The sequence below is a fragment of the Leucopleurus acutus genome (assembly GCF_964270905.1).
Source record: "Leucopleurus acutus genome assembly, chromosome: 20".
NCBI lineage: Eukaryota > Metazoa > Chordata > Mammalia > Artiodactyla > Delphinidae > Leucopleurus > Leucopleurus acutus.
The window spans coordinates 4538649-4563643 of record NC_139162.1 but is presented as its reverse complement, the minus strand read 5'-3'; the positions used below and the strand labels follow the sequence as shown (position 1 = coordinate 4563643).

Sequence of the window (24995 nt, the reverse complement as noted above, 5' to 3'; positions counted from 1 at the left end):
AGAATACATCTATGAATGGAACAATGCTCTCAGAGAACTAGCAGAAGACCTCAAACACCTCAAAGGACAAGAAAGCTCTCCAAGTAACTGGGCAGGCAAAGGAAAAAAACAATAGAGGAAGTGGGACGAGACCTGTGCCCCTGGGGGGTGGAGCTGAAGGAGAGGAGAGGTTCCCGCACCCCGGGAAGCCTCACCGGTGGGGAGATCGGCCGGGACAGAAAGGGAGCTTCAGCGGCTTGGAGGAGAGCACAGCAGCCAGTTAGTGGCAGGCAGGACAGACAGACACCTACACGGATGGCTGTGCCACCGCCCTGTGTGCCCCAGCCTGAGACGCACGTCCGCTGGTATGGGTGGGGGCTGGGGGCTGTAATACGGGGTTTAGGGGACAGACTCAGGGAGAGGACTGCTGTTGGCTGTGCAGAGACGCCTGAAGGGGCTGGAGCGTGGGGCGCAGCAACCAGGATTGTTTGCGGAAGAACCCCGGGCGCCATTGTTAAGTGGCCAAGGTAGAGGCGGGGCTGCCATCGCAGCCCCTTTCCCCACCCGCCAGCTCCTGCCTACGCAGGCTCCAGGACAGGCTCCTGCCCAGGCAGGTCACACACCCCAGCCACCCCGGTCCCCTCCTGCCTGGGCAGGCTCGTGTGCCCCAGCCACTGCCCTGTGCCCCCAGAAGCAGACAGCAGTGGGTTGCCCACACGCACAGGTGGGGCTGAAATCACAGCTGAGGCCCACAGGCCGTGTGACTTAGGAAGCAGAGCTGAAATCTCTCCCCACGGCTGCGTGAACCTTGGATTTATACCTCCACGGCCGACTTTGTAAATTCAGTGCCTGTGGAGCAACCAAACGGACAACTGGTGCTCCCGCAGCTGGGACGGGTCTGGCCTCAGCAGCTGTGGGCTTTGTGGGCGCGTACACGCGGGGGCTGGGCTGGGCCAGGGTCTGAGCTACATCCACAGCTCCCACAGTGGGTCCAGGTATGTAACGACTGCAGTCCTGGGACCTGACTTCAGTGGATCTGCGCTGGTGGCCTTGTGAAAACAGAGCCTGAGAGGCACCAGGGCTGCCTGCCAGCACACCCAGAGCTGAGGTGGGGCTGAGGGCAGTGCCAACAACAGTGTACTCGGTGAGCCCGCACAGCAGGTGAAAGGTGACACACTCACAGGGGAACAGCTCCAGCACAGCAATACTCAGTGGCTCCTCTCCCAGTGGGAGCGCTCCAATCCCGCCTATTCTTGCACTGCAGATCAGAAACAGAGCTAGGGCCTTCTACATCAACAACTAGAGAGCAGACCCTGCCCTGGACAGGGCAGTGATAACCACAGAGGGAAGAGGAGTCCCCACTCACTGGCCAGTGCTGGCTCTGGTCATCGCAACACGAGTCGCACCTCCTATCAAGGGGATAACAGCCAGCACACACTGAGGAAAGAGGCAGCAGGCATCCATACTGAAAACAGCCCTTGCACCAAAAAAATACTAAACCCATGCAGGGACACTCCCACATAAAAATAGCCCTCCGAGACCAGAGTAGATAATTGTTTCTCCTAAACTCATAGAGCAAGAGAAATACAAGTAAAATGAAGAAGCAGAGGGACCACTCCCAATGAAAAGATCAAGAGAATTCCCCTGAAAGAACAAACAATGAAACAGGCCTCTTCAGTCTAACAGATACCAAGTTCAAAAAGGAGATAATGAAAATACTGAAGGAACTAAGAAAGGTTATCGATAGAAATGCAGATTACTGTAAAAAAGGAACTAGAAACTATAAGGAGGAGTCAAGAAACATTAGGAGATTCATTTGCTGAGACAAAAGCAGAACCAAAGGCTATGAATAGCAGAATAAATAATACGGAAGAACGAATAAGTGACCTGGAAGATACAGTAAAGGAAATCATCCAATCAGGACATCAGACAGAAAGCCAAGTGAAACACATGAAAGCAATACAAGAGACCTATGGGAGAATGTGAAGCATGCCCATCTACACATAATAGGGATCCCAGAAGGAGAAGAAAGAGAAAAGGGGACTGAAAACGTATTTGAAGAAATTATGGCTTAAAACTTCCCAAAGCTAAAGAAGGAAACAGATATGCAGATACAGGAAACACAGAGGGTCCTGAACAAGATAAACCCAGAAAGACCTACACCAATACATATTATAATAAAAATGTCAAAAGTTAAACATAAGAAAGAGGATTCTAAAGGCAGCAAGAGAGAAACACAGAGTTAATGACAAGGGAACCCCCATAAGGCTATCAGCTGATTTCTCTACAGAAACGTCGCAGGCCAGAAGGGAGTGGCAAGATATATCCAAAGTCCTGAAAGGGAAATACCTGCAACCTAGGACACTCTACCCGGCAAGATTATCATTTAGAACAGAAGGAGAGAGAAAGAATTCCTCAGACAAGCAAAAGCTAAAAAAATACAGCAATACTAAACCTATCCTAAAAGAAATATTGAAAGGTCTTCTCTAAATAGAAAAGTAGTAAGAATCTATAGGAAAGAGAAAATCACAATTATTTTTCTAGAATGTGTTTGAGCCTAAGTGACTACTAGTCTAAAGCAAGTAGATAAATGAAGGGGTTAACATACTTGAAAAACAGGGCAACCACAAATCAAAAACATATAACAAAGTCACAAAAATCAAAAAGAAAAAACTATAAGCATAATACAAAAGAAAAGAATCAAAGCACAAAAGGAAAAAGAAAAAGGGACAAAAGAATATAAAATCAACAGGAAAACAAGGTTTAAAATGGAAATAAATATATATCTATCAATAATTACCTTAATGTCAATGAACTAAATGCTCCCATCAAAAGACACTGAGTGGTAGATTGGATAAAAAACAAGAGTCTACAATATGCTGCCTACAAGAGACCCACTTTAGGGCAAAGGACACACGTGTATTAAAAGTGAGGGGATGGAGAAAGATACTGCATGCAAACAGAAATGAAAAGAAAGCAGGGGTCGCAATACTCATATCAGACAAAAAAGACTTTAAAACAAAGGTTATAAAAAAAGATAAAGAAGGACACTATATAATAATAAAAGGATCAATACAAGGAGAGGATATTACATTTGTCAACATATATGCACCCAATATAGAAGCACCCAAATACAGAAAACAAATACTAACAGACATAAAGGGAGAAACTGACAGGAATATAGTAATAGTAGGAGACTTTAGCACCACACTCACATCAATGAATAGATCTTTGAGACAGAAAATCAATAAGGCAACAGAGGTCCCAAATCATACATTAGAAAGTTAGACTTAATTGATATCTTCAGGACATTGCATCTAAAAAAAATACATTCTTTTCAAGTGCACACGGAACATTTTCTAGGATTGACCACACACTTGGGCACAAAACAAGCCTCAACAAATTTAAGAGTAAAGAAATTATTTCAAGCATCTATCTTCAGGACATTACATCTAAAAAAAAAATACATTCCTTTCAAGTGCACACGGAACATTTTCTAGGATTGACCACACACTTGGGCACAAAACAAGCCTCAACAAATTTAAGAGTACAGAAATTATTTCAAGCATCTTTTCTGACCACAACAGCATGAAACTAAAACTCAACCACAGAAAAAGAAACAAGAAAAAAACAATTACATAGAGGCTAAACATGCTACTAAAAAAACAATGGGTCAGGCTTCCCTGGTGGCGCAGTGGTTAAGAATCTGCCTGCCAAGGCAGGGGACACATGGGTTCGAGCCCTGGTCCACATATCTGCACATGCTGCAGAGCAGCTAAGCCCGTGCACCACAACTACTGAGCCCACATGCCACAAATGAAGCCCACGAGCCTAGAGCCCTGCTCCACAACAAGAGAAGCCACCATAATGAGAAGCCCGTGCACTGCAACGAAAAGTAGCCCCCACTCACGACAACTAGAGAAAGCGTACACCCAGCAACGAAGACCCAATGCAGCCAAAAATAAAAATAATTTTAAAAACCCCATGGGTCAATGATGAAATCAAAGAAGAAATTAAAAAATACCTTGAGCAAATGACAATGAAAACACAACCATACAAGAACTATGGGATGTAGCAAAAGCAGTTCTTAGAGGGTAGTTCATAGTGATACAGGCCTTCTTTAGGAAACAAATATCTCGGGACTTCCCTGGTGGTGCAGTGGTTGGGAGTCTGCCTGCCAATGCAGGGGACACGGGTTTGAGCCCTGGTCCGGGAAGATCCCACATGCCACAGAGCAACTAAGCCCGTGTGCCACAACTACAAAGTCTGTGCACTACAGCCCGTGAGCCACAACTACTGAGCCCGTGTGCCACAACTACTGAAGCCCGCGTGCCTAGAGCCTGTGCTCCGCAACAAAGAGAAGCCACTGCAATGAGAAACCTGCGCACTGCAACAAAGAGTAGCCCCCCCCCGCTCGCCACAACTAGAGAAAGCCCGCGCGCAGCAATGAAAACCCAGCGTAGCCGAAACTAAATAAATAAATATATTTTTTTAAAAAAGCAACAAATATCTCAAATAAACAACCTAACACACTACCTAAAAAAATTAGAAAAAGAACAAACAAAACCTAAAGGAAAAGATAATAAAGCAAAGGAAAGATAATAAAGATCAGAAATGAAATAAATATAAGAGAGATTAAAAAACAAACAAAATATCAATAAAACCAAGAGCTGTTTCTTTGAAAGGGTAAACAAAATTGACAAACCTTTGGCCAGGCTCACCAAAAAGAAAAGAGAGAAGACCCAAATAAACAAAATAAGAAATGAAAGAAGGGAAATCACAACAGATACCACAGAAATACAAAAAAACATGAGTGAATACTATGAACAATTATATGCCAACAAATCTGACAACCTCCAAGAAATGGACAACTTTCTAGAAACATATAACCCATCAAAACTGAATCACAAAGAAAGAGACAACTTAAACAGACCAATCACTAGAAAAGAAATCAAACCTGTTAAAAAAAAAAAAAAAAAACAGCAAACAAAACAAAACCTGCCTAAAATAAAATTCCAGGACCATATGGCTTCACAGGCAAATTCTACCAAACATACAAAGAAGAACTTATACTGATCTTTCTCAAATTCTTCCAAAAAACTGAAGAGGAAGGAACACTCCCAAAGACATTCTATGAAGACACTATCACCCTGATACCAAAAGCAGACAAAGACACTACCAAAAAAGATAATTACAGGCCAATACTTTTGATGAATATAGATGCCAAAGATTCTCAACGAATTATTAGCAAACCGAATCCAACAACACATTAAAAAAGTCATACACCACAACCAAGTTGGATTCATCCCAGGATCACCAGGATGGTTCAACATATTCAAATCAATCTACATGATATATCACATCAACAAAAGAAAGGACAAACACTACATGATCATCTTAATAGATGCATAAAAAGCATATGATGAAATTCAACACCCATGCATGATAAAAGCCCTTACAAAATTGGGTATAGAGGGAACGTATCTCAACATAATAAAAGCTATTTATGACAAACCCACAGCCAACATAATACTCAATGGTGAAAAGCCGAAAGCCTTCCTGCTAAAATCTGGAACAAGACAAGGGTGACCACTCTCACCACTTCTCTCCAACATAGCATTGGAAATCCTAGCCACAGCAATCAGACAAGAAATAGAAATAAAAGGTATTCAACTTGGTAGGGCGGAGGTAAAATTATCATTATACACAGATGACATGATAATATATATAGAAAACCCTCAAGACTCCACACAAAAACTACTAGAACTCTAGAGCCCACAAGCCACAGCTACTGAGCCCGCAGGCCACAACTACTGAGCCCGCATGCCTAGAGCCCGTGCTCTGCAACGAGAGAAGCCACCACAATGAGAAGCCCATGCACCACAATGAAGAGCAGCCCTTGCTTGCCACAACTAGAGAAAGACCGTATGCAGCAACAAAGACCCAACACAGCCATAAATTAATTAACTATTTATTTTTTAAAAGATGATTCAAAGAAGTGGAAAGATATCCCATGCTCTTGGATTGGAAGAATATTGTTTAAATGGCCATACTACCCAAAGCAATCTATAGGTATAATGCAATACCTATGAAATTACCCATGACATTTTGCACAGAAATAGAACAAATAATAATAAAATTTATATGGAACCATAAAAGACCCAGAATTGTCAAAGCAATCCTGAGGAAAAAGAGCAAAGCTGGAGACATAACCCTCCCAGACTTCAGACAATATTACCAAGTTACAGTAATCAAAACAGCATGATATTGGCACAAAAACAGGCATATAGATCAATGGAACAGAAGAGAGAGCCCAGAAATAAGCCCACACACCTACGGCCAATTAATCTTCAACAAAGCAGGCAAGAATATACAATGGAGAAAAGACAGTCTCTTCAGCAAGTGGTGCTGGAAAAGCTGCACAGCTGCATTTTAAATCAGTGAAGTTAGAACACACCCTCTCACCACACACAAAAATAAACTCAAAATTACTTAAAGACCTAAATACAAGACAAGACACCATAAAACTCCTAGAAGAGAACATAGGCAAAACATTCTCTGACATAAATCATACCAATGTTTTCTTAGGTCAGGCTCCCGGGGCAATAGAAATAAAAGCCAAAACAAACAAATGGGACCCAATCAAACTTAAAAGCTTTTGCACAGCAAAGGAAACCATAAACAAAACAAAAAGACAACCTACAGACTGGGAGAAAATATTTGCAAATGATATGACCAACAAGGGCTTAATTTCCAAAATATACAAATGGCTCATACAACTCAACAACAAAAAAAAACCAAACAACCCAATTCATAAATGGGCAGAAGACGTAAACAGACATTTCTCCAAAGAAGACATACAGATGGCCAAGAAGAGATGCTCAAGATCACTAATTATTAAAGAAATGCAAATCAAAACTACAATGAGGTACCACCTCACACCAGTCAGAATGGCCGTCATCAGAAAATCTAAAATCAATAATGCTGGAGAGGGTGCGGAGAAAAGAGAACCCTCTTGCACTGTTCATGGGAATGTAAATTGTACAGCCACTGTGGAGAACAGTATGGAGGAGCCTTAAAAAACTAAAAATGGAACTACCATATGACCCAGGAATCCCACTACTAGGCATACACCCTGAGAAAACCATAATTCAAAAAGACACATGTACCCCAGTGTTCACTGCAGCACTATTTACAATAGCCAGGACATGGAAACAACCTAAATGTCCATGGACAGATGAATGGATAAAGGAGATGTGGCAGATATATATAATGGAATATTACTCAGCCATAAAAAAGAATGAAATAATGCCATTTGCAGCAACATGGAGGGACCTAGAGATTATCATACTGAGAAAGGTAAGTCAGAAAGAGAAAGACAAATACCATATGATATCACTTATATGTGGAATCTAAAATATGACACATATCTACGAAACAAAAACAGACTCACAGACATAGAGAACAGACTTGTGGTTGCCAAGGGGGAGGTAGGGGAGGGGAGGGAAGGATTGGGAGTTTGGGATTAGCAGAGGCAAACTAGTATATATAGGATGGATAAACAAGGTCCTACTGTATGGCACAGGGAACTATATTTAATATCCTGTGACAAACCATAATGGAAAAGAATAATAATATAGGGACTTCCCTGGTGGTCCAGTGATTAAGAATCACTTGCAATGCAGGTCTTGCAATGCAGGTGACTCTGGTTCAATCCCTGGTCAGGGAACTAAGAACCCACATGCCGTGGGGCAACTAAGCCCACGTGCCACAACTACTGAGCCCATGTGCCACAACTAGAGAGAAGCCCGCACACTGCAATGAAAGATCCTGCGTGCTGCAACTAAGACCTGATGCAGCCAAAAGTAAATAAATATTTTTAAAAAAGAGTAAGAATGTATATATTCATATATATATATATACATATATAACTGAGTCCTTTTGCTGTACAGCAGAAATTGACACAACATTGTAAATCAACTATACTTCAATAAAATTTCTTTTTAAAAAAAGGAAAGAAAACCAAACTAAATCTAAAAGAAGCAGAAGAAAGAAATAAAAGACTTGGATGAAGATAAATGAAATAGAGATTAGACAACAGAGAAAACCCATAAAACCAAAAGTTGGCTCTTTGAAAATAACAAAAAGTGAACAAACCATTAGCTAGACTGACCAAGAAAAAAGGAGAAGAATCAAATGGCTAACATCAGAAATGAAAGTGGGGACGTCACTACTGACCCTGCAGAAATAAGGATTATAACGGAATACTATGAACGACTGCCCACGGTTAAATAATCTAAATAGTCCTCCAAAGTTGGAAGACCCACATTTGCTGGCTTCAAAGGTTCAGTACAAGCCTACAGGAATGGAGATGGCGTGGTACCACTCTACAAGGCCAAGGTCTAAGGACGGAGGCAGGGCACTTGCCTTGAAGCTTCATCTCGGAGCACAGCTGAGCAGCCAGCACTTGCACCCGGGACAGGGAGCCTGGGGCTTGCTTCTGAGTCCAGCCTCTCAGCTCCTGTCTGTAGTTTAGCACGTGTGCCACAGAGCCAACCAGGTCCTCTGTAAACTTGAAGACGGCAATTTTACCATTAATCGCATTTCCGTTGTCACCTATGACCTACATCATATCAACATGGGGAAGGGTGTCTCATGTCCTTAAGGCCAACTGTGATGGACCACAGTCTGGAACAGATCATGTAACTTGGGTAGTTACTCATTTTTCCAATGACACATTTGGCTGGTCTAGATTGCCAGTGCCTTTTTGTCCCGGAGTTCTGACCTCAACCAGTGACATGGTCTAGGTACCCGGCCCCCGGGGTGGACTTGTGCGCAATGCCTCCATCAGCTGCTTAATCGTCCTAGGTCCCCCACCAAAGGATACCAAGGCTGCTTGGGATGGCTGCAAAGGGCCTGGTGGCCTCTTACCTTTTTGACCTCTCTTGCTTTCACGGGACCTTCTGTGGCAGAAATCATTTTCAAGATCACGAGACTCTTCTCCTCAGCATTTCCTTTCAAAAGGTAGGACATGGACACTGTGAACTGCTCCTGGGAGATGCGCTCACTGGGCCCCTTGGTCTTCCCAGTCACGTCCACCCTCCGCATGCCCTCAAACAGTCTGGTGACCATCTCTTGGGGAAGAGCTTCCCCCACATGGCTCTGCGGGGACAGGTAGGTGAAGAGGTCAGACAGGGTCCCAGTCAAATGAGGCAGGATGATGGAAATATAGCTAAGGGAGAAAGACCAACCACTGCTACCAGCACATAACCTTCCTAGATCCCCAAATGCACCATCTCTCCCCACCTAAGGGCATCCTGACACCGCAGGACCCACACACCTAACGCGTCCTGGCTCGTGGCTCATCTTGGCCGTCAGACTCTTCCATCATCTGTTCCCATCCTGCCCTCCAGACTTCCCAGTCTCCCCAGACTGGCTGTGTCATTCCTGCCTCTGGCCATCGTCTGCTCTTCACTCTGCTTACAACAACTCCTCAATTCTAGATTCTAGTAGCTGTCATTTGCATGTCTAAATTTATTTCCATATGGAACATACGGTCTGTTGTAGTGCTAAATTGGCATGCTCTATACTATGGACTTCCAAATACATTAGCTAGCTTTATCAATCCGAGTTCCTTGTGGCTCAGTATGCATTGGAAAGGGGGGGGAGGATAAATTGGGAGGTTGGGAGTGACATATACATACTACCATACATAAAATAGATAACGAATAAGGTCCTACTGTATGGCACAGGGAACTACTCAAAATTCTGTAATGACCTATATGGGAAAAGAACCTTAAAAAGAGTGCATATATGTATACGTATAACTGACTCACTCTGCTGTACAGCAGAGACTAACACATCACTGTAAATCAACTACACTCCAATAAAAATTTTTAAAAATTTTAAAAATCTAGTTCTTGGGACTTCCCTGGCGGTCCAGTGGTTAAGACCCCACGCTGCCAATGCAGGGGGCATGGGTTCAATCTCTGGTCAGGGAACTAAGATCCTACATGCCACACAGCAAGGCCAAGAAATTAAAAGAAAAAAATCTAGTTCTTAATCGTCTTGCCAGTAACATTCTGTAAATATCCTCTTCTCTTTGACTCCAGCATCAAATCTGATTTTGTCCAGGGATCATAAATACAGGGGGAGAGAAAGCAAACCATGAACTAAATCAGTGAGGTCTGAAAACTGAACTCTCCTATAACAACTTCCCGTGTCTACACGGTCTGTGACAACATCAATATTCTGTATTTCTTGTAAAGCAGCTTCCCACCCTCATTGCTCAAAAAGAGTATTCCTATTTCTGTCGGTGTTTCCAAAGTTCTACTGGAAGAGAAACCTCTAATTCGTTCCCAAAGGAATCTTTATTTGGTTGCCAAGGTTTTCTGACCAACTTTTCATCCTATTTATCTTTTTTTTTTTTTGCCGCATTGGGTCTTCATTGCTGCGCGCAGGCTTTCTCTAGTTGCAGCCTGCGGGGGCTACTCTTCGTTGCGGTGCGCGGGCTTCTCATTGCAGTGGCTTCTTTTGTGGAGCATGGGCTCTAGGCGTGCAGGCTTCAGTAGTTGTGGCATGCAGGCTCAGTAGTTGTGGCTCGCGAGCTGCAGAACGCAGGCTCAGTAGTTGTGGCGCACGGGCTTAGCTGCTCTGCGGCATGTGGGATCTTCCCGGACCAGGGCTCAAACCCGTGTCCCCTGCACTGGCAGGAGGATTCTTAACCACTGCGCCACCAAGGAAGCCCCACCCTATTTATCTTGATAAACACCTGTGAACGCAGCAGTTAAGTCCCTAAGTGGCCTGTCTTGTTCCGTCTGCTCCAGCTTAGTGGGTGAACCAGCAGACTGGGGTGCTTTTGGTCTAGTGGAGATACACATGACACACACACACACACACACACACACACACACACACAAGCTGTAACCCCAATAACCTTCCTGGCCAGTTTCCTCAACTATAACGTGAGTATGTTGGGGGGATCCCCAATGCCATCCGCTCCTATTCTGCATGTCCTAAAAGAGGAGGCTCTCCTCAGAAAACTAAAAATAGAGCTACCACATGATCCCATACTCCTACTTCTGGGCATACATCCAGACAAAACTATAACTCAAAAAGATACCTGCACCCCTATGTTCACAGCAGCACTACTGACAATGGCCAACACATGGAAACAACCTAAGTGTCCATGGACAGAGGAATGCATAAAGAAGATGTGGTACATATACACAATGGAATACTACTCAGCCATAAAAAAGAATGAAATAATGCCATTTGCAGCAACATGGATGGACCTAGAGATTATCATACTAAGTGAAGTAAGTCAGACAGAGAAAGACAAATACTATACGATGTCACTTATATGTGGAATCTAAAATATGGCACAGAAGAACCTATCTACAAAACAGAAACAGACTCACAGACATAAGAGGTCATACTTGTGGTTGCCAAGGCCGAGGGGGAGTCAGGGAGGGATGGAGTGGGAGTTTGAGGTTAGCAGATGTCAACTATTATACATAGGATGGATAAACAACAAGGTCCCACTATATAGTACGCGGAACTATATTCAATATCCTGGGAGAAACCATAATGGGAAAGAATATAAAAAAGAATGTGTATATGTGTATAGCTGAGTCACTTTGCTGTACAGCAGAAATTAACGCTACGTTGTAAATCAACTATAGTTCGATAAAAAACTAAATTTAAAAGAGGAGGCTCTGAGATGCCATCACACGTTGCACCGCCCGCCACTGCCCAGGGGGATGGGGTCCCTTTGCTGTTGTCTCGCTCTGTCTGAGCACCCAAACCACCCAAACACGTGGCTAAGAGCCCCATGGAACGGGGCCAAAAGATGGGTAAATGGGCAGTTCTCACTCGTTGTCAGGTGAACCTTGACTCTGAAACTTCGTTATTTTGTTAGGAAAACCACAAAACTCCCAGGACGTCAAACGCTTACGAATCCTAAAGGTCAAGGTGGACCTGAAACTTTGCAGTTATTGGACCCACAAATACAGCTAAGGGCAGCCTATCACTCGTCTGCAGGGAAATCGGGGACGGTGGTTCAAGAGACAGGAAGAGGCCAGCCCCTCTAGTCAACCTCAAGTGGGAAAAGTCCCCCAAACGCTGTGATACGAAGGCTGAGCAGAGCAGCTGCAACACGGACCACGGAACCCACAAAGCTGAAAATAGGTACTATCTGTCCCTTTCCAGAAAACACACCCCTCCGTGTTCCCACACCTGTCTTACGGGAACAGACAGCCAATGTTGGCCTGACCCCTCCCCAAACTCAACATGAACTTCTGACTGTTACTCTTGCCTTCAGTGCCTGCAGAGAGAAGGATCTGGGCGAGGTACTGGAGCGGAGTTCCGCCGACGACAGAGCATCAAACAATCTGTCGATCTCGGCCTGCTCCGCAGGAAGAAACCGCGGGGAGAGACTCTGCCCCGAGAGGCTCTTGCTATTCCCCATCTGTCCTGGTAGCTGGCAGGAGTCTCTGCAGAAGGAAAGTTCACACCCAGTTAGCAGGGAAATCAAGAGGTAATCATCACAGAAAATAAATATCGATAATTACATGGTCAAGGTAATCAGTACTGACCTCCTTGCAAAATGCAGCTACAACACGTCAGAGCTATGTAATGTTGTTTCAGTGCGGTAGAAATTAATGGTCGACACAAATAAAGTGGGAAAACCCAATTCTAATTCTTCTGACTGCCTGAGGCCTGCTCATAATTGCCAACCAAAAGTCGATTTCTTTATTCGAAAACAGTTTCTAAGCTAATGTAACTAAAATGTAGAAAAATCAGGATTTCAATCTAAATATTCATTTTTTAAAAGTCTGAGTTGAAAAAATAATCTATAAGGCTGGATGATCACACACATTTTAAAAAAATCAACACCCTGCAAATATCACCTAGAGAGCACACGTGCTATTAGACATGTTCTTCCCTTTGTGATCCTGGCTCCACCTGGCTGGCTGTATGGTCTTGGGCAAGCGACCAAAACTCTCTGTGCCTCAGTTTCCTCGTTTGTAAAATGGGAATAATCACAGCCCAACCTCAGACGGTGATCATGGTTGGCCAAAGCCGTGAGATCAGGACTTCCCTGGTGGCACAGTGGTTAAGAATCAGCCAGCCAATGCAGGGGACACAGGTTTGAGCCCTGGTCCGGGAAGATCCCACATGCCGCCGAGCAACTAAGACCATGCGCCACAACTACTGAGCCTGTGCTCTAGAGCCCACGAGCCACAACTACTGAAGCCCGTGCACCTAGAGCCCATGCTCCACAGAAAGAGAAGCCACCACAATGAGAAGCCCGCACACCACAACAAACACTCGCCGCTACTGGAGAAAGCCCGCATGCAGCAACGAAGACCCAATGCAGCCAAAAATAAATAAATAAAATTAATTTATTAAAAAATAAAGAAGTAAATAACATACAAAGGAATTCCCATAACGTTATCAGCTGATTTTTCAGCCGAAACTCTGCAGGCCAGAAGGGAGTGGCAGGATATACTTAAAGTGCTGAAAGAGAAAAACCTACAACCAAGATTACCCAGCAAGGATCTCATTCAGATTCAAGGGAGAAACCAAAAGCTTTTCAGACAAGCAAAAGCTAAGAGAATTCAGCACCACCGAACCAGCTTTACCACAAATGCTAAAGAAACTTCTCTAGGAGGGAAACACAAGAGGAGAAAAGATCTACAAAAACAAACCCAAAACAATTAAGAAGATGGTCATAGGAACATACATATCAATAACAACCTTGAGTGTAAATGGATTAAATGCCCCAACCAAAAGATACAGACTGGCTGAATGGATACAAAAACAGGACCCGTATATGTGCTGTCTACAAGAGACCCACTTCAGACCTAGCGACACATACAGACTGAAGGTGAAGGGATGGAAAAAGGATATTCCTTGCAAATGGAAATCAAAAGAAAGCTGGAGAAGCAATACTCATATCCAATAAAATAGACTTTAACATAAAGACTGTTACAAGAGACAAGGAAGGACACTACATAATGATCAAAGGATCAATCCAAGAAGAAGATATAACAACTATAAATGTTTATGCACCCAACACAGGAGCACCTCAATACATAAGGCAAATGCTAACAACCATGAAAGCAGAAATCAACAGTAACACAATAATAGTAGGGGACTTTAACACGCCACTTACACCAATGGACAGATCATCCAAACAGAAAATAAATACGGAAACACAAGCTTTAAATGACACAATAGAACAGTTAGATTTAACTGATATTTATGGAACATTCTACCCAAAAGTGGCAGAATACACTTTCTTCTCAAGTGCACATGGAACATTCTCCAGGATAGATCACATCTTGGGTCACAAATCAAGCCTCAGAAAATTTAAGAAAATTGAAATCGTATCAAGCATCTTTCCTAACCACAACATTATGAGATTGGAAATCAATTACAGGAAAAAAACTGTAAAAAACACAAATACATGGAGACTAAACAGTGTGCTACTAAATAAGCAAGAGATCACTGAAGAAATCAAAGAAGAAATAAAAAAAAAACAAACATAGAAACAAATGACAATGAAAACATGACGATGAAAACATGACGACCCAAAACCTATGGGACACAGCAAAACCAGTTCAGGGAAGTCTATAGCAATTCAATCTCACCTCAAGAAACAAGAAAAATCTCAAATAAACAATCTAACCCTACACATAAAACAACTAGAGAGGAGCTTCCCTGGTGGCGCAATGGTTGAGAATCTGCCTGCCAATGCAGGGGACACGGGTTCGAGCCCTGGTCTGGGAAGATCCCACATGCCGCGGAGCAACTGGGCCCGTGAGCCACAACTACTGAGCCTGCGCGTGTGGAGCCTGTGCTCCGCAACAAGAGAGGCCCCGATAGTGAGAGGCCCACGCACCGCAATGAAGAGCGGCCCCCGCTTGCCACAACTAGAGAAAGCCCTCGCACAGAAACGAAGACCCAACACAGCCCTAAATTAATTAATTAATTAATTAATTAATTTAAAAAAAACAACTAGAGAAAGAAGAACAAAGAAAACCCAAAGTCAGTAGAAGGAAAGAAATCATAAAAATCAGAGGAGAAATAAATGAAATAGAAACAAATAAAAGAGCAAAGATCAATAAAACTAAAAGCTGGTTCTTTGAGAAGGTAAACAAAATTGATAAACCCTTAGCCAGACTCATCAAGGAAAAAAGGGAGAGGATGCAAATCAATAAAATTAGAAATGAAAAAGGAGAAATCACAATTGATACTGCAGAAATACAAAGGATTACAAGAGATTACTACAAAGAACTATATGCCAATAAAATGGACAACCACGAAGAAATGGACAAATTCTTGGAAAGGTACAATTTTCCAAGACTGAACCAGGAAGAATTAGAAAATATATCTTAAAAAATATAACTATTTTTGATAAAAAATATACCTATCACAAGAAATGAAATTTTAACTGTAATTAAAAATCTTCCACCAAACAAAGGTCCAGGACCAGATGGCTTCAGAGGCAAATTCTATCAAACACTTAGAGTAGAGCTAACACCTAATCATTCTCAAACTCTTCCAAAAAATTGCAGAGGGAGAAACACTCCCAAATTCATTCTATGAAGCCACCTTCACCCTGATACCAAAACTAGGAAAAGATATCACAAAAAAAGAAAATTACAGACCAATATCACTGATGAATATAGATGCAAAAATCCTGAACAAAATACTAGCAAACAGAATCCAACAGCACATTAAAAGGATCATAAACTATGATTAAGTGGGATTTATCCCAGAGATGCAAAGATTCTTCAATATCTGCAAATCAATCAATGTGATACACCACATTAACAAATTAAGGAATAAAAACCATATGATAATCTCAACAGATGCAGAAAAGGTTTTTGACAAAATTCAACACCGATTTATGATAAAAACTCTCCAGAAAATGGGCAAAGAGGGAACCTACCTCAACATAATAAAGGCCATATATGACAGACCCACAGCAAGCATCATACTCAATGATGAAAAACTGAAAGCATTTCCTCTAAGATCAGGAAAAAGACAAGGATGTCCACTCTCGCCACTCTTATTCAACACATTTTGGAAGTCCTAGCCACGGCAATCAGAGAAGAAAAAGAAATAAAAGGAATACAAATTGGAAAAGAAGAAGTAAAACTGTCACTGTTTGCAGATGACATGATACTATACATAGAGAATCCTAAAGATGCTACCAGAAAACTACTGGAGCTAATCAATGAATTTGGTAAGGTTGCAAGATACAAAATTAATGCACAGAAATCTCTGGCATTCCTACACACCAACAACGAAAACTCAGAAAGAGAAATTAAGGAAACACTCCCATTTACCATCTCAACAAAAAGAATAAAATACCTCGGAATAAACCTGCCTAAAGAGGCGAAAGATTTGTACTCAGAAAACTATAAAACACTGACGAAAGAAATCAAAGATGACATAAACAGATGGAGAAATATACCATGTTCTTGGATTGAAAGAATCAATATTGTGAAAATGACTATACTACCCAAAGCAATCTACAGATTCAATGCAATCCCTATCAAACTACCAATGGCATTCTTCACAGAATTAGAATGCCATTACAATTCGTATGGAAACACAAAAGACCCCGAATAGCCAAAGCAATATTGAGAAAGAAAAACAGAGTTGGAAGGATCAGGCTCCCCGACTTCAAACTATACCACAAAGCTACAGTAATCAAGACAGTACGGTACTGGCACAAAAACAGAAATATAGATCAATGGTACAGGACAGAATGCCCAGAGATAAACCCACGCACATATGGGCACCTAATTTACGACAAAGGAGGCAAGAACATACAATGGAGAAAAGACAGCCTCTTCAATAAGTGGTGCAGGGAAAATTGGACAGGTACATGTAAAAGAATGAAATACATTCCCTACCACCATACACAAAAGTAAACTCCAAATGGATTAAAGACCTAAATGTAAGGCCAGACACTATAAAACTCTTAGAGGGAAACATAGGAAAAACACTCTTTGACATAAACCACAGCAAGATCATTTTTGACCCACCTCCCAGAGAAATGGAAATAAAAACAAAAATAAATGGGACTTAATTAAACTTAAAAGCTTTTACACAGCAAAGGAAACAGTACACAAGACAAAAAGACAACCCTCAGAATGGGAGAAAATATTTGCAAATGAAACAACAGACAAAGGATTAATCTCGAAACATACAAACAGCTCATGGAGCTCAATATCAAAAACACAAACAATCCAATTAAAAAACAGACGGAAGACCTAAATAGACATTTCACCAAGGAAGGCATACAGATGGCCAAGAGGCACATGAAAAGATGCTCAGCATCACTAATTATTAGAGAAATGCAAATCAAAACTACAATGAGGTATCACCTCACGCCGGTCAGAATGGCTATTAACAAAAAATTTAGAAACAATAAATGCTGGAAAAGGTTTGGTGAAAACGGAACCGTCCTGCACTGTCGGTGGGAATGTAAATTGATACAACCACTATGGAAAACAGTATGGAGGTTCCTTAAAAAACTAAAAATCGTATTACCATATGACCCAGCAATCCCACTACTGGGCATATATCCTGAGAAAACCATGATTCAAAAAGAGACATGTACCACAATGTTCACTGCAGCACTATTTGTAATAGCCAGGACATGGAAGCAACCTAAGTGTCCATCGACAGATGAATGGATAAAGAAGATGTGGCACATAGTTACAATGCAATAGTAGTCAGTCATAAAAAGAAACGAAATTGAGATATTTGTAGTGAGGTAGATGGACCAAAAGTCTGTCATAGAGTGAAGTAAGTCAGAAAGAGAAAAACAAATACTGTATTCTAACGCATATATATGGAATCTAAAAAAAAAAAAAAAAATGGTACTGATGAACCTAGTTGCATGGCAGGAATAAAGAGGTAGACATAGAGAATGGACTTGAGGACACAGGGTGGGAGAGGGAAGCTGGGGCAAAGTGAGAGTAGCACTGACATATATACACTACCAAATGTAAAATAGTTAGCTAGTGGGAAGCAGCAGCATAGCACAGGGAGGTGGGCTCGGTGCTCTGTGATGACCTAGAGGGGTGGGATAGGCAGGGTGGGAGGGAGGCTCAAGAGGGAGGGGATATAGGGACATATGTATGCATATGGCTGATTCACTTTGGTGTACAACAGAAACTGTACTGTAAAGCGATTATTCCCCCCAAGAGATCTATTTATAAAAACAAAAGATAAAAAAAAATAAACTCCAGGGACCAAAAAAAAAAGTGAACAATTCAGTGGCATTTGGGACATTCACAACATTGTGAGACCACCACCTTTATCTAGCTCTAAAACGTTTCCATCACCCCAAAAGACAGCCCACACCCATGAGCGGTTATTCCCCATCCCCGATCCCTCAGCCCCTGGCAACCACTAATGCGCTTTCTCTGCGGATTTGCCTATTTCGAACATTTCATGCAAATGAAATCATCCAGTACATGGTCTTTGGGGTCTGGCTTTTTTCACTCAGCATAATGTTTTAAAATTTCATCTGCATGGTAGCACGATCGTACTTCACTCCTTTTTATGGGTGAATAATAATTATGGTAGATGGAGATACCGTCTTTGGTTTATCCATTCGTCTGCTGATGGACATTTGGGGCTGTTTCTATCCTTTGGGTGTTGTGAACAGTGCTGCTGTGAACATATGTGTACATGTACTTGTCTGAGTCCCTGCTTTCAAATCTGGGGGCGGCAGGTACTATACCTAGGAATGAATTGCTGGGTTGTATAATCTGATGTTCACTTTTTGAGGAATTGCCAAACTATTTTGTTTTACATTCCCAGCAGGAAAGCATGAGGGTTCCAATTTCTCCATATCCTCTCTGACATTCTTGCTATTTTTCCATCTTTTTAATCCAGCCATTCTAGCAGGGGTGCCCATCTGCCCCAAACAGGAAGCCTCCAGCAGAGGGCTCCTTGGACAGGAGCTGTAGCGCACTTGCAAAGGCTGCTGGAAACGGGTGCTTGTGCAGCCCAGTTTGGGGCTATCACTCACGGGCCACCTGATCTAACTGGTTCCAATTCTCAAGTTTTTCAGCAGCCTAAGAGCCAAGAAGGAAAACTTCCGGCCCTGGGCTCAAGGTCCTGCCTGCGTGAGTCTTTCTTCATGTCTAAGATACAGCGAGTGGCACCACCGGGTGCCTGGTCCCCTCCAGGGGGCACAGCCCAAGCGGCCACGCCAAGGCAGACCCGTCTTGTTTGTCAACTTTTCTAAGAGCCCCAAGAAACAACCTGATCACGTAGGACTGGATGAGGAGACGAGCCATCATCACTTGATTTTTAACTACCTGCCACTTCCGGAAGAGAGTAGGAAAGAGTGCCAAGCAAAGGCAGAAAGAAGGTACGAACATCACTGACGCTGCAGTTAATTTAATATATTCTGCCAACTGCAAAGCCGTGCTCTTAGTATTAAGTGTCTGAAAGCCACGCCTAAGAGAAATCACGATAGAAAATAGGTCGGTGCCCCCCAGCTATCGACAAGCAGGAGTACGCGTGTGGTCAGAGCTGCATTTCCAACCCAAGGCAGCGAGGAAGCACGGGGTCTCGGTGAGAGTGTGAAGGGGGCTGCTTTCTTGGAAGGCTCAAAGAAGGGGCTGATGCCATTCAGTGACTGGGTAGCTTAACCCTTTTCATCGAGGATGCAGGAGGAACAGAGAAGGGCTAGGGTGATAATCAAGAAGGACGCCGCACTGTTCTGTGGACCCGAAAGCAGGCCGCGGGTTATCCTGGGACCCCGCACAGTGACCTGATCTGTCTACACAGCATGATTCTGCTTTCACTGGGTTCACCCCCGCTTTACTTCCATTAGCGATACATCACGATAGCTTTAGTCAACAGTATTTTTAGAGTCACACCCTTCCAACCAGGGAAATTCAAGCTTCTCTCAAAATCTGTGTTAATTTGTCAAGTCGCCAAAAGATCTGTCACACAACTCTCCCTGTGTCCCTCCCTTGTTATCCTGCTGAAATCCTGGAAATGGTAAATGAATTAAAACGTACCCTAGTGAAATCTATTTCGTTCTCAGGGTCTTCCTAGCAAAGATCACCACGTTTCTTCACTTCATCTAGAAAACCTTAAGGTTTGTGACATGAGAAGGCCCCTGACTCACCTAAACTCTGGAAGAGATGACGGCCTTTTGAACACCTGCGGGGAAAGGTTTCTGAGATGTCAGCACAGCTTCATATCAGAGCTGGACCCTCCAGGCCGGTGACAGCCGTGCCCACCCAGGTGGGCTCCCAAGGCCGACCTGGCGGATGCGTGTGGTCCCCTCGGAACGTCAGACACCAGTCTCTGTGGACAGTTCCCTTCTGCCCGTTGTCTGGCTCAGAGGACCCTCATGTCCACCTCTGCACCCCTCATCATCTACTCAGCCTCAGGTTCCATGACTACCCAGCATTCCTGACTTTCCTAGAACCGACTGCTGCCTTAACTGACGCGGACACAGGTCCCGCCTTACTCACTCTGCTTGCGCTGCACCCACACCTGCACGCCTGACTCACCCACCGTAGAATCTGAATGCCGTTAAAGAGACTGCCGCATGGCCACCTGGCCAGCACCTGAGTCAGCCTGGTACACGCAGGCGCGGGGACGTGCCGGTCCAACGGCTGTGTTGTTCCCCACCCACCCCTCGGGTGGACGGCCTGTTCTCTCACCAGCTCGTGAGATCCCGTGTGCTAACTCCAGGAGGTCGGCCTTGCCTGGGTCCCTCACGTTCGGGCCCCATGGGACTCACTCCCAGACCCCAGGCACTCAGGGCCCCTTGGATCAGTGCCACTCACTCCACCACCCGTGACCAGTCCCCCGCCCACCTCTGTACCCCATGGCCCACCAGGCCTGGGCCACCAGGGAGAGCTCACAGCAAGGACAGGGGCTCCATCTAAATGCCGCACCTCAAACTCCCCACATCCTGGGAAAACATCCTTCCTTCTCAAAACCAAGGAATCGCTCGACCGGGGGATACCAGCCTCTTTTAGGGGGACGTCTGGGGCTAAAAGGCTGCCAACACGTAAATGCTTCTCCTCAGTCATTCCCAGATGTTCCATGACTGAGCAATCAGGGCAACCAGGGGCAGCGCCACTGAGAGGTCATGGGCCTGCCCCCTCCAGCACACTGGCCTTCCTGACATCAGCACATGCATCTAATTCCTTCAACAGATAACTCAGTGCCTCCCAGGCCAGGCCCCGTCAGAGGGAGAGCAGACAGAAGCCTCAGAAAGGCCCGGGGCCTGCAGGAGCGTCCCGTCCAGCAAATGCTGCGGGGATCGGCAGGGATGGGGCGAGAGGGGAAAATGTCCCAAAGGACGTGTTCTGGCTGGGTTTTCCGGCACCCACAGGTGGTTCACCCAGGAAGCAGGGACAGTGCACACAAAGGTGCAGGGTGAAACCGACATCGTCCAGGCGAGGTCTGGTGTGCGGAGGGGGCCAGAGGGGTCTACAGAGCAAGGTGGCCTCATCTGCCTCCACCCAACCACTCACTTCCAGCCCATCCCAGCCCCCTCCTCTGTCCCACCGGAAACAGGCTCCTCCACTGTTGTCTGGAAACAGCAGCCTGGCCTCCTCAGGGTCCAAATGCCTTCGAGAAAGGACCAGAGCTGGGCGAGGTACCCACAGGGAGGACTGGAGGCCAGAAATGCACAGGAGAGGTGCGGCCCATCGGCATGCTTGCGGTAGGCTCAGGGCGGCCCCTGGAAGAGATGCCAGGGAAGGCCCAGAAGCAGGGCAGCTGGCAACACTGGCTTTTCTTCTAGGAGGAAGAACTGCTACACCCTCAAGCAGGAGCCACAGGCCTGGAGTCAACAAAAGGTGGAAGGAAGGGCAGCCTCTCAGACCATGCCCCAGGCCCCTGGCCCACCATTCTCGGTGTCCGCAGGGCACTGGTAAGAGGACACATCTTTAGACAGCTCCAAGGACAGCCCGCTCCTGTTAAAGAGCTCCACACGGCGGGATGAAATAATGGCAGTGGTACAGCGTCCCCAAGTTCATCCAGCCTGGACTGCATCGTTTTATCAGGCCTGAAATCTCTTTAATCAACTTTGGGGAGGAACTGAAGGCCTTTGATACGTCCTTACTTCTCCCCAGATGCATATTCCTGAACTTTCTTTCAGTCCCTGGCCATGGTTTTCTCACAGGACTGTCCTGGGTGCACCTCGATATGTGCCACAGGCTTTTTTTTCCGGGCAAGCTGTGCATAAAACAACCCAACGCTGGCCTGAGTCTCCTGCAGGTTTACGTATATCACATTCTCTTTCAAGAGGACGCGCCTCAGTGTTCCTTTAAGATTGCTAACCCCAGTGGTTCTCAACTGGGGGCGGTTCTGCCTGCCGGGGGGACAGCTGGCAATGATGTCTGGTTGTCACGACCAGGGAGAGGGGTGCTGCTGGCATCCAGAGGATAACAACCAGGGGTGCTGCTAAATACCCTACAACGCACAGGACAGCCCCCCCTGAACAAAGCAGTCCCTGGCCCCAAATGTGAGTAGGACTGAGAAGGAGAAACTGGCTTCCAAAGATGCAGGGCCTTGGGGCAGAGCGGGAGGGTGGGCACTGAAGCGCGCTGGTACCCAGGTGGTGTAAGCAAAGGTGCACAGATCCGAGTCCAAGCTCTGACACCGGTCGGTGTTAAGACTGAGGGCAAGTTACGAAGCCTTTTCCAACCCTAGTAAAACAGGGACAGCGCCACCAGCCCTGTAATGAGGGGAAAGGATTAAATGAGGCAGCATCGGGCATTTATCAATAATTCGGCTTTCTGGAGGCCAGAGGAGGAGACACATGAGCCCAAGGCAACAGACGGTTTCTTGCCTTGGAACAAAACAGCCCAGCCTGGAAGGAACTAACTCCCCAGGGCTAGGGAGGGAGCCAGGAGCTGTTTTTCTGCAGAATCGGCCGCAGTTCCTGCTGGCATCCTAGCATGGCTCAGGCACCTCTTTTCAGAGCCTCTCTGAGGACTCCTGTCCTCGAGGGACACGCTGGACTCTCCACCTCCAAGGGGCCACAGTCCTGGGAGCAGCAATCTGGCCCTCAGTACGCCCCTTCTGCCAAGACTCCCAGCCCCTCATCTGCTTCAAGCTTTGTTTACATCCCAGAACCTTCCGCGAACGGTCAGCTTGAGCCTGGGCCAGCCGCCAGCTGTGCAGAGTCCCTGCTAGCCAGAAGGTGACCTGTCCCGCTCCTGCCCTGTGCCGGCTTCCCTCCCTCCAGGGAGCCCCAGTGGCTCATCTGCAGGGTGTCAGCCTAGGAGCACTTTCTTCTCTCCCCTCTGCCCTGAATTTAGCCATCAGCTCCACTCTCCGGGGACAAAGTGAGTAGGCTGTGGTCATTAGAGAGACCGCCCCAGCCCGGCACACACTCCAGTACAACCCCCTGCCTCGCCTCCTCCCGCCGACGCTCCCCAGTTCTTCCTGCGTCTCTACAGCTCGCTCTCGCTTTCCCTTCTGACAGCGGGCCTCCACCCTGAGAACCCTCGGGTAAGAATCTGCCGGAACCCTCCGATCTCAACCACACGGCAAGCAGAATGTGAGGAGTGATTCTGTGCTCCAACACGCGGAGAGACTCTTCCTCCCTCGCAGCTATCCCCCCACCACTCCCCACCCCGCCGCAGGGCAGAGAGGCACGGGCTGCCTGCCAGGGAGGGGCAGGGCCCAGGTCCACTCTGGCACCATTCGTTCCCAGGACCAGGGTCATCGCCCCCAACCCTAAGCTGGCCAGGCTGCTCCCTCCAGGCCTCCTGACCAACGACCTTCCCCCTCCCACACCCCCACCCTTCCTCCCACCGAAGCCCTCACCCTCAGCCCCAGAGCCGACCCGACCTGCCTTTCCGGTTGCAGTCCACAGGTGCTCCTCTACAGCAGCCCACCCCGTTGCCAGGCGACAGCGCTGACGGACGGCTATCTGCCCCAATCGCAGAAGCGGAAGTCTAGGGGCGGAGCCTTATAAAGAATTCAGCCAATGGATATGCACCTCATGGGGAGCCGGCCGGCGCAGAAGGGTGAGGGCGGGGCCGTGGGCGGGGCCGGATGCAGGAAGGAAGGAGGTGGGATTCCTGGGGAGCCGCCGTGGGAGGAGCTGGAAAAGGCGCTAGAGGCGGAACTGGGAAAGAGAGTGGCTGAGGATTCATGGGAGGAGCCAGGGAGGAGCACCTGGGGAGGGAGGGGTTGTCTGGCCTCGGGTAAAGTAGCTGGGCCTTGGGAGTACGGGGTGTGGCCGGGATGAGGACGGAGCTGGGAGAGAGGAGAGCGGGCCTAAGGGAGACCCAGCGAGAGAGGAGAGAGGCAGGTAACCCAGCCGCGGGACCCTCCACTACTGAGGCCTCCGTGGATTAAGACCCAGGCAACCCTCCTCTGGCACCCCTCTCCCTCCCCCAACTAATCTGGGCGCAGCCTCGCATCCCAGGGCCCGGGCTCCTGCCTACCCCCCACCCCCGCTTCTGCCCCTCGGCAGCCCAGCCCCTCTCTCTTCCTGGGAGCCCTCACTTCTGTCTTGGTTCTCTGACCCCCAGTCCTTTCCAGTGGCATTTCAACGTGCTTAAGTCTGTCCAGTCTGGATAAATAAACTCACCTAGACCCTCAGGCCTTCTCCAGCTTCTCCCATCCCATCCTCAACCCCTCGACCCCAGCTTCACTCCAGAATGTCTCAGGACTGTTGTCCGGATTTATAAACCTTCCATTCGCTCCCCAAACCACTGAAACCTGGCCCCAGGGGCTCTGTCACTAAATCCATGGGGCACTTTCAGTCCTTACATGCAGGGGTTCACAGTCAGCCTTATTAAAACTCTCCTTCCTGGGCATCTAGGTCACTCAGCCCTGGCTTTTCTCCCCTCCCTCCCTGGTAGTTTTCACGCTACGCATCCTCCCTGAGATTAATTCCTTCCTCCTGTCTTACTGGTGACTTCACTTCCCACCTGTTTGCTCTGCTGACCCCCAAACCTGCACGTCCAGCTGGTGGTCTAGAC

General features: G+C 46.0%; 1 protein-coding gene across 1 annotated transcript in view; it reads right to left on the bottom strand.

Annotated features, from left to right (window-relative positions):
• MEAK7 (MTOR associated protein, eak-7 homolog) overlaps positions 1-23862 on the bottom strand; it is a 32922-nt gene extending 9060 nt beyond the window's left edge. The window contains exons 1-4 of the mRNA XM_082862476.1: positions 23854-23862; positions 12296-12473; positions 8911-9141; positions 8407-8551 (exon numbers count right to left, since the gene is read on the bottom strand). Coding sequence (XP_082718602.1) covers positions 8407-8551; positions 8911-9141; positions 12296-12448 — 529 coding nt within the window. The 5' untranslated portion in view covers positions 12449-12473; positions 23854-23862. The remainder of the gene's footprint in view (positions 1-8406; positions 8552-8910; positions 9142-12295; positions 12474-23853) is intronic.
• Between the last annotated feature and the right edge of the window lie 1133 nt (positions 23863-24995).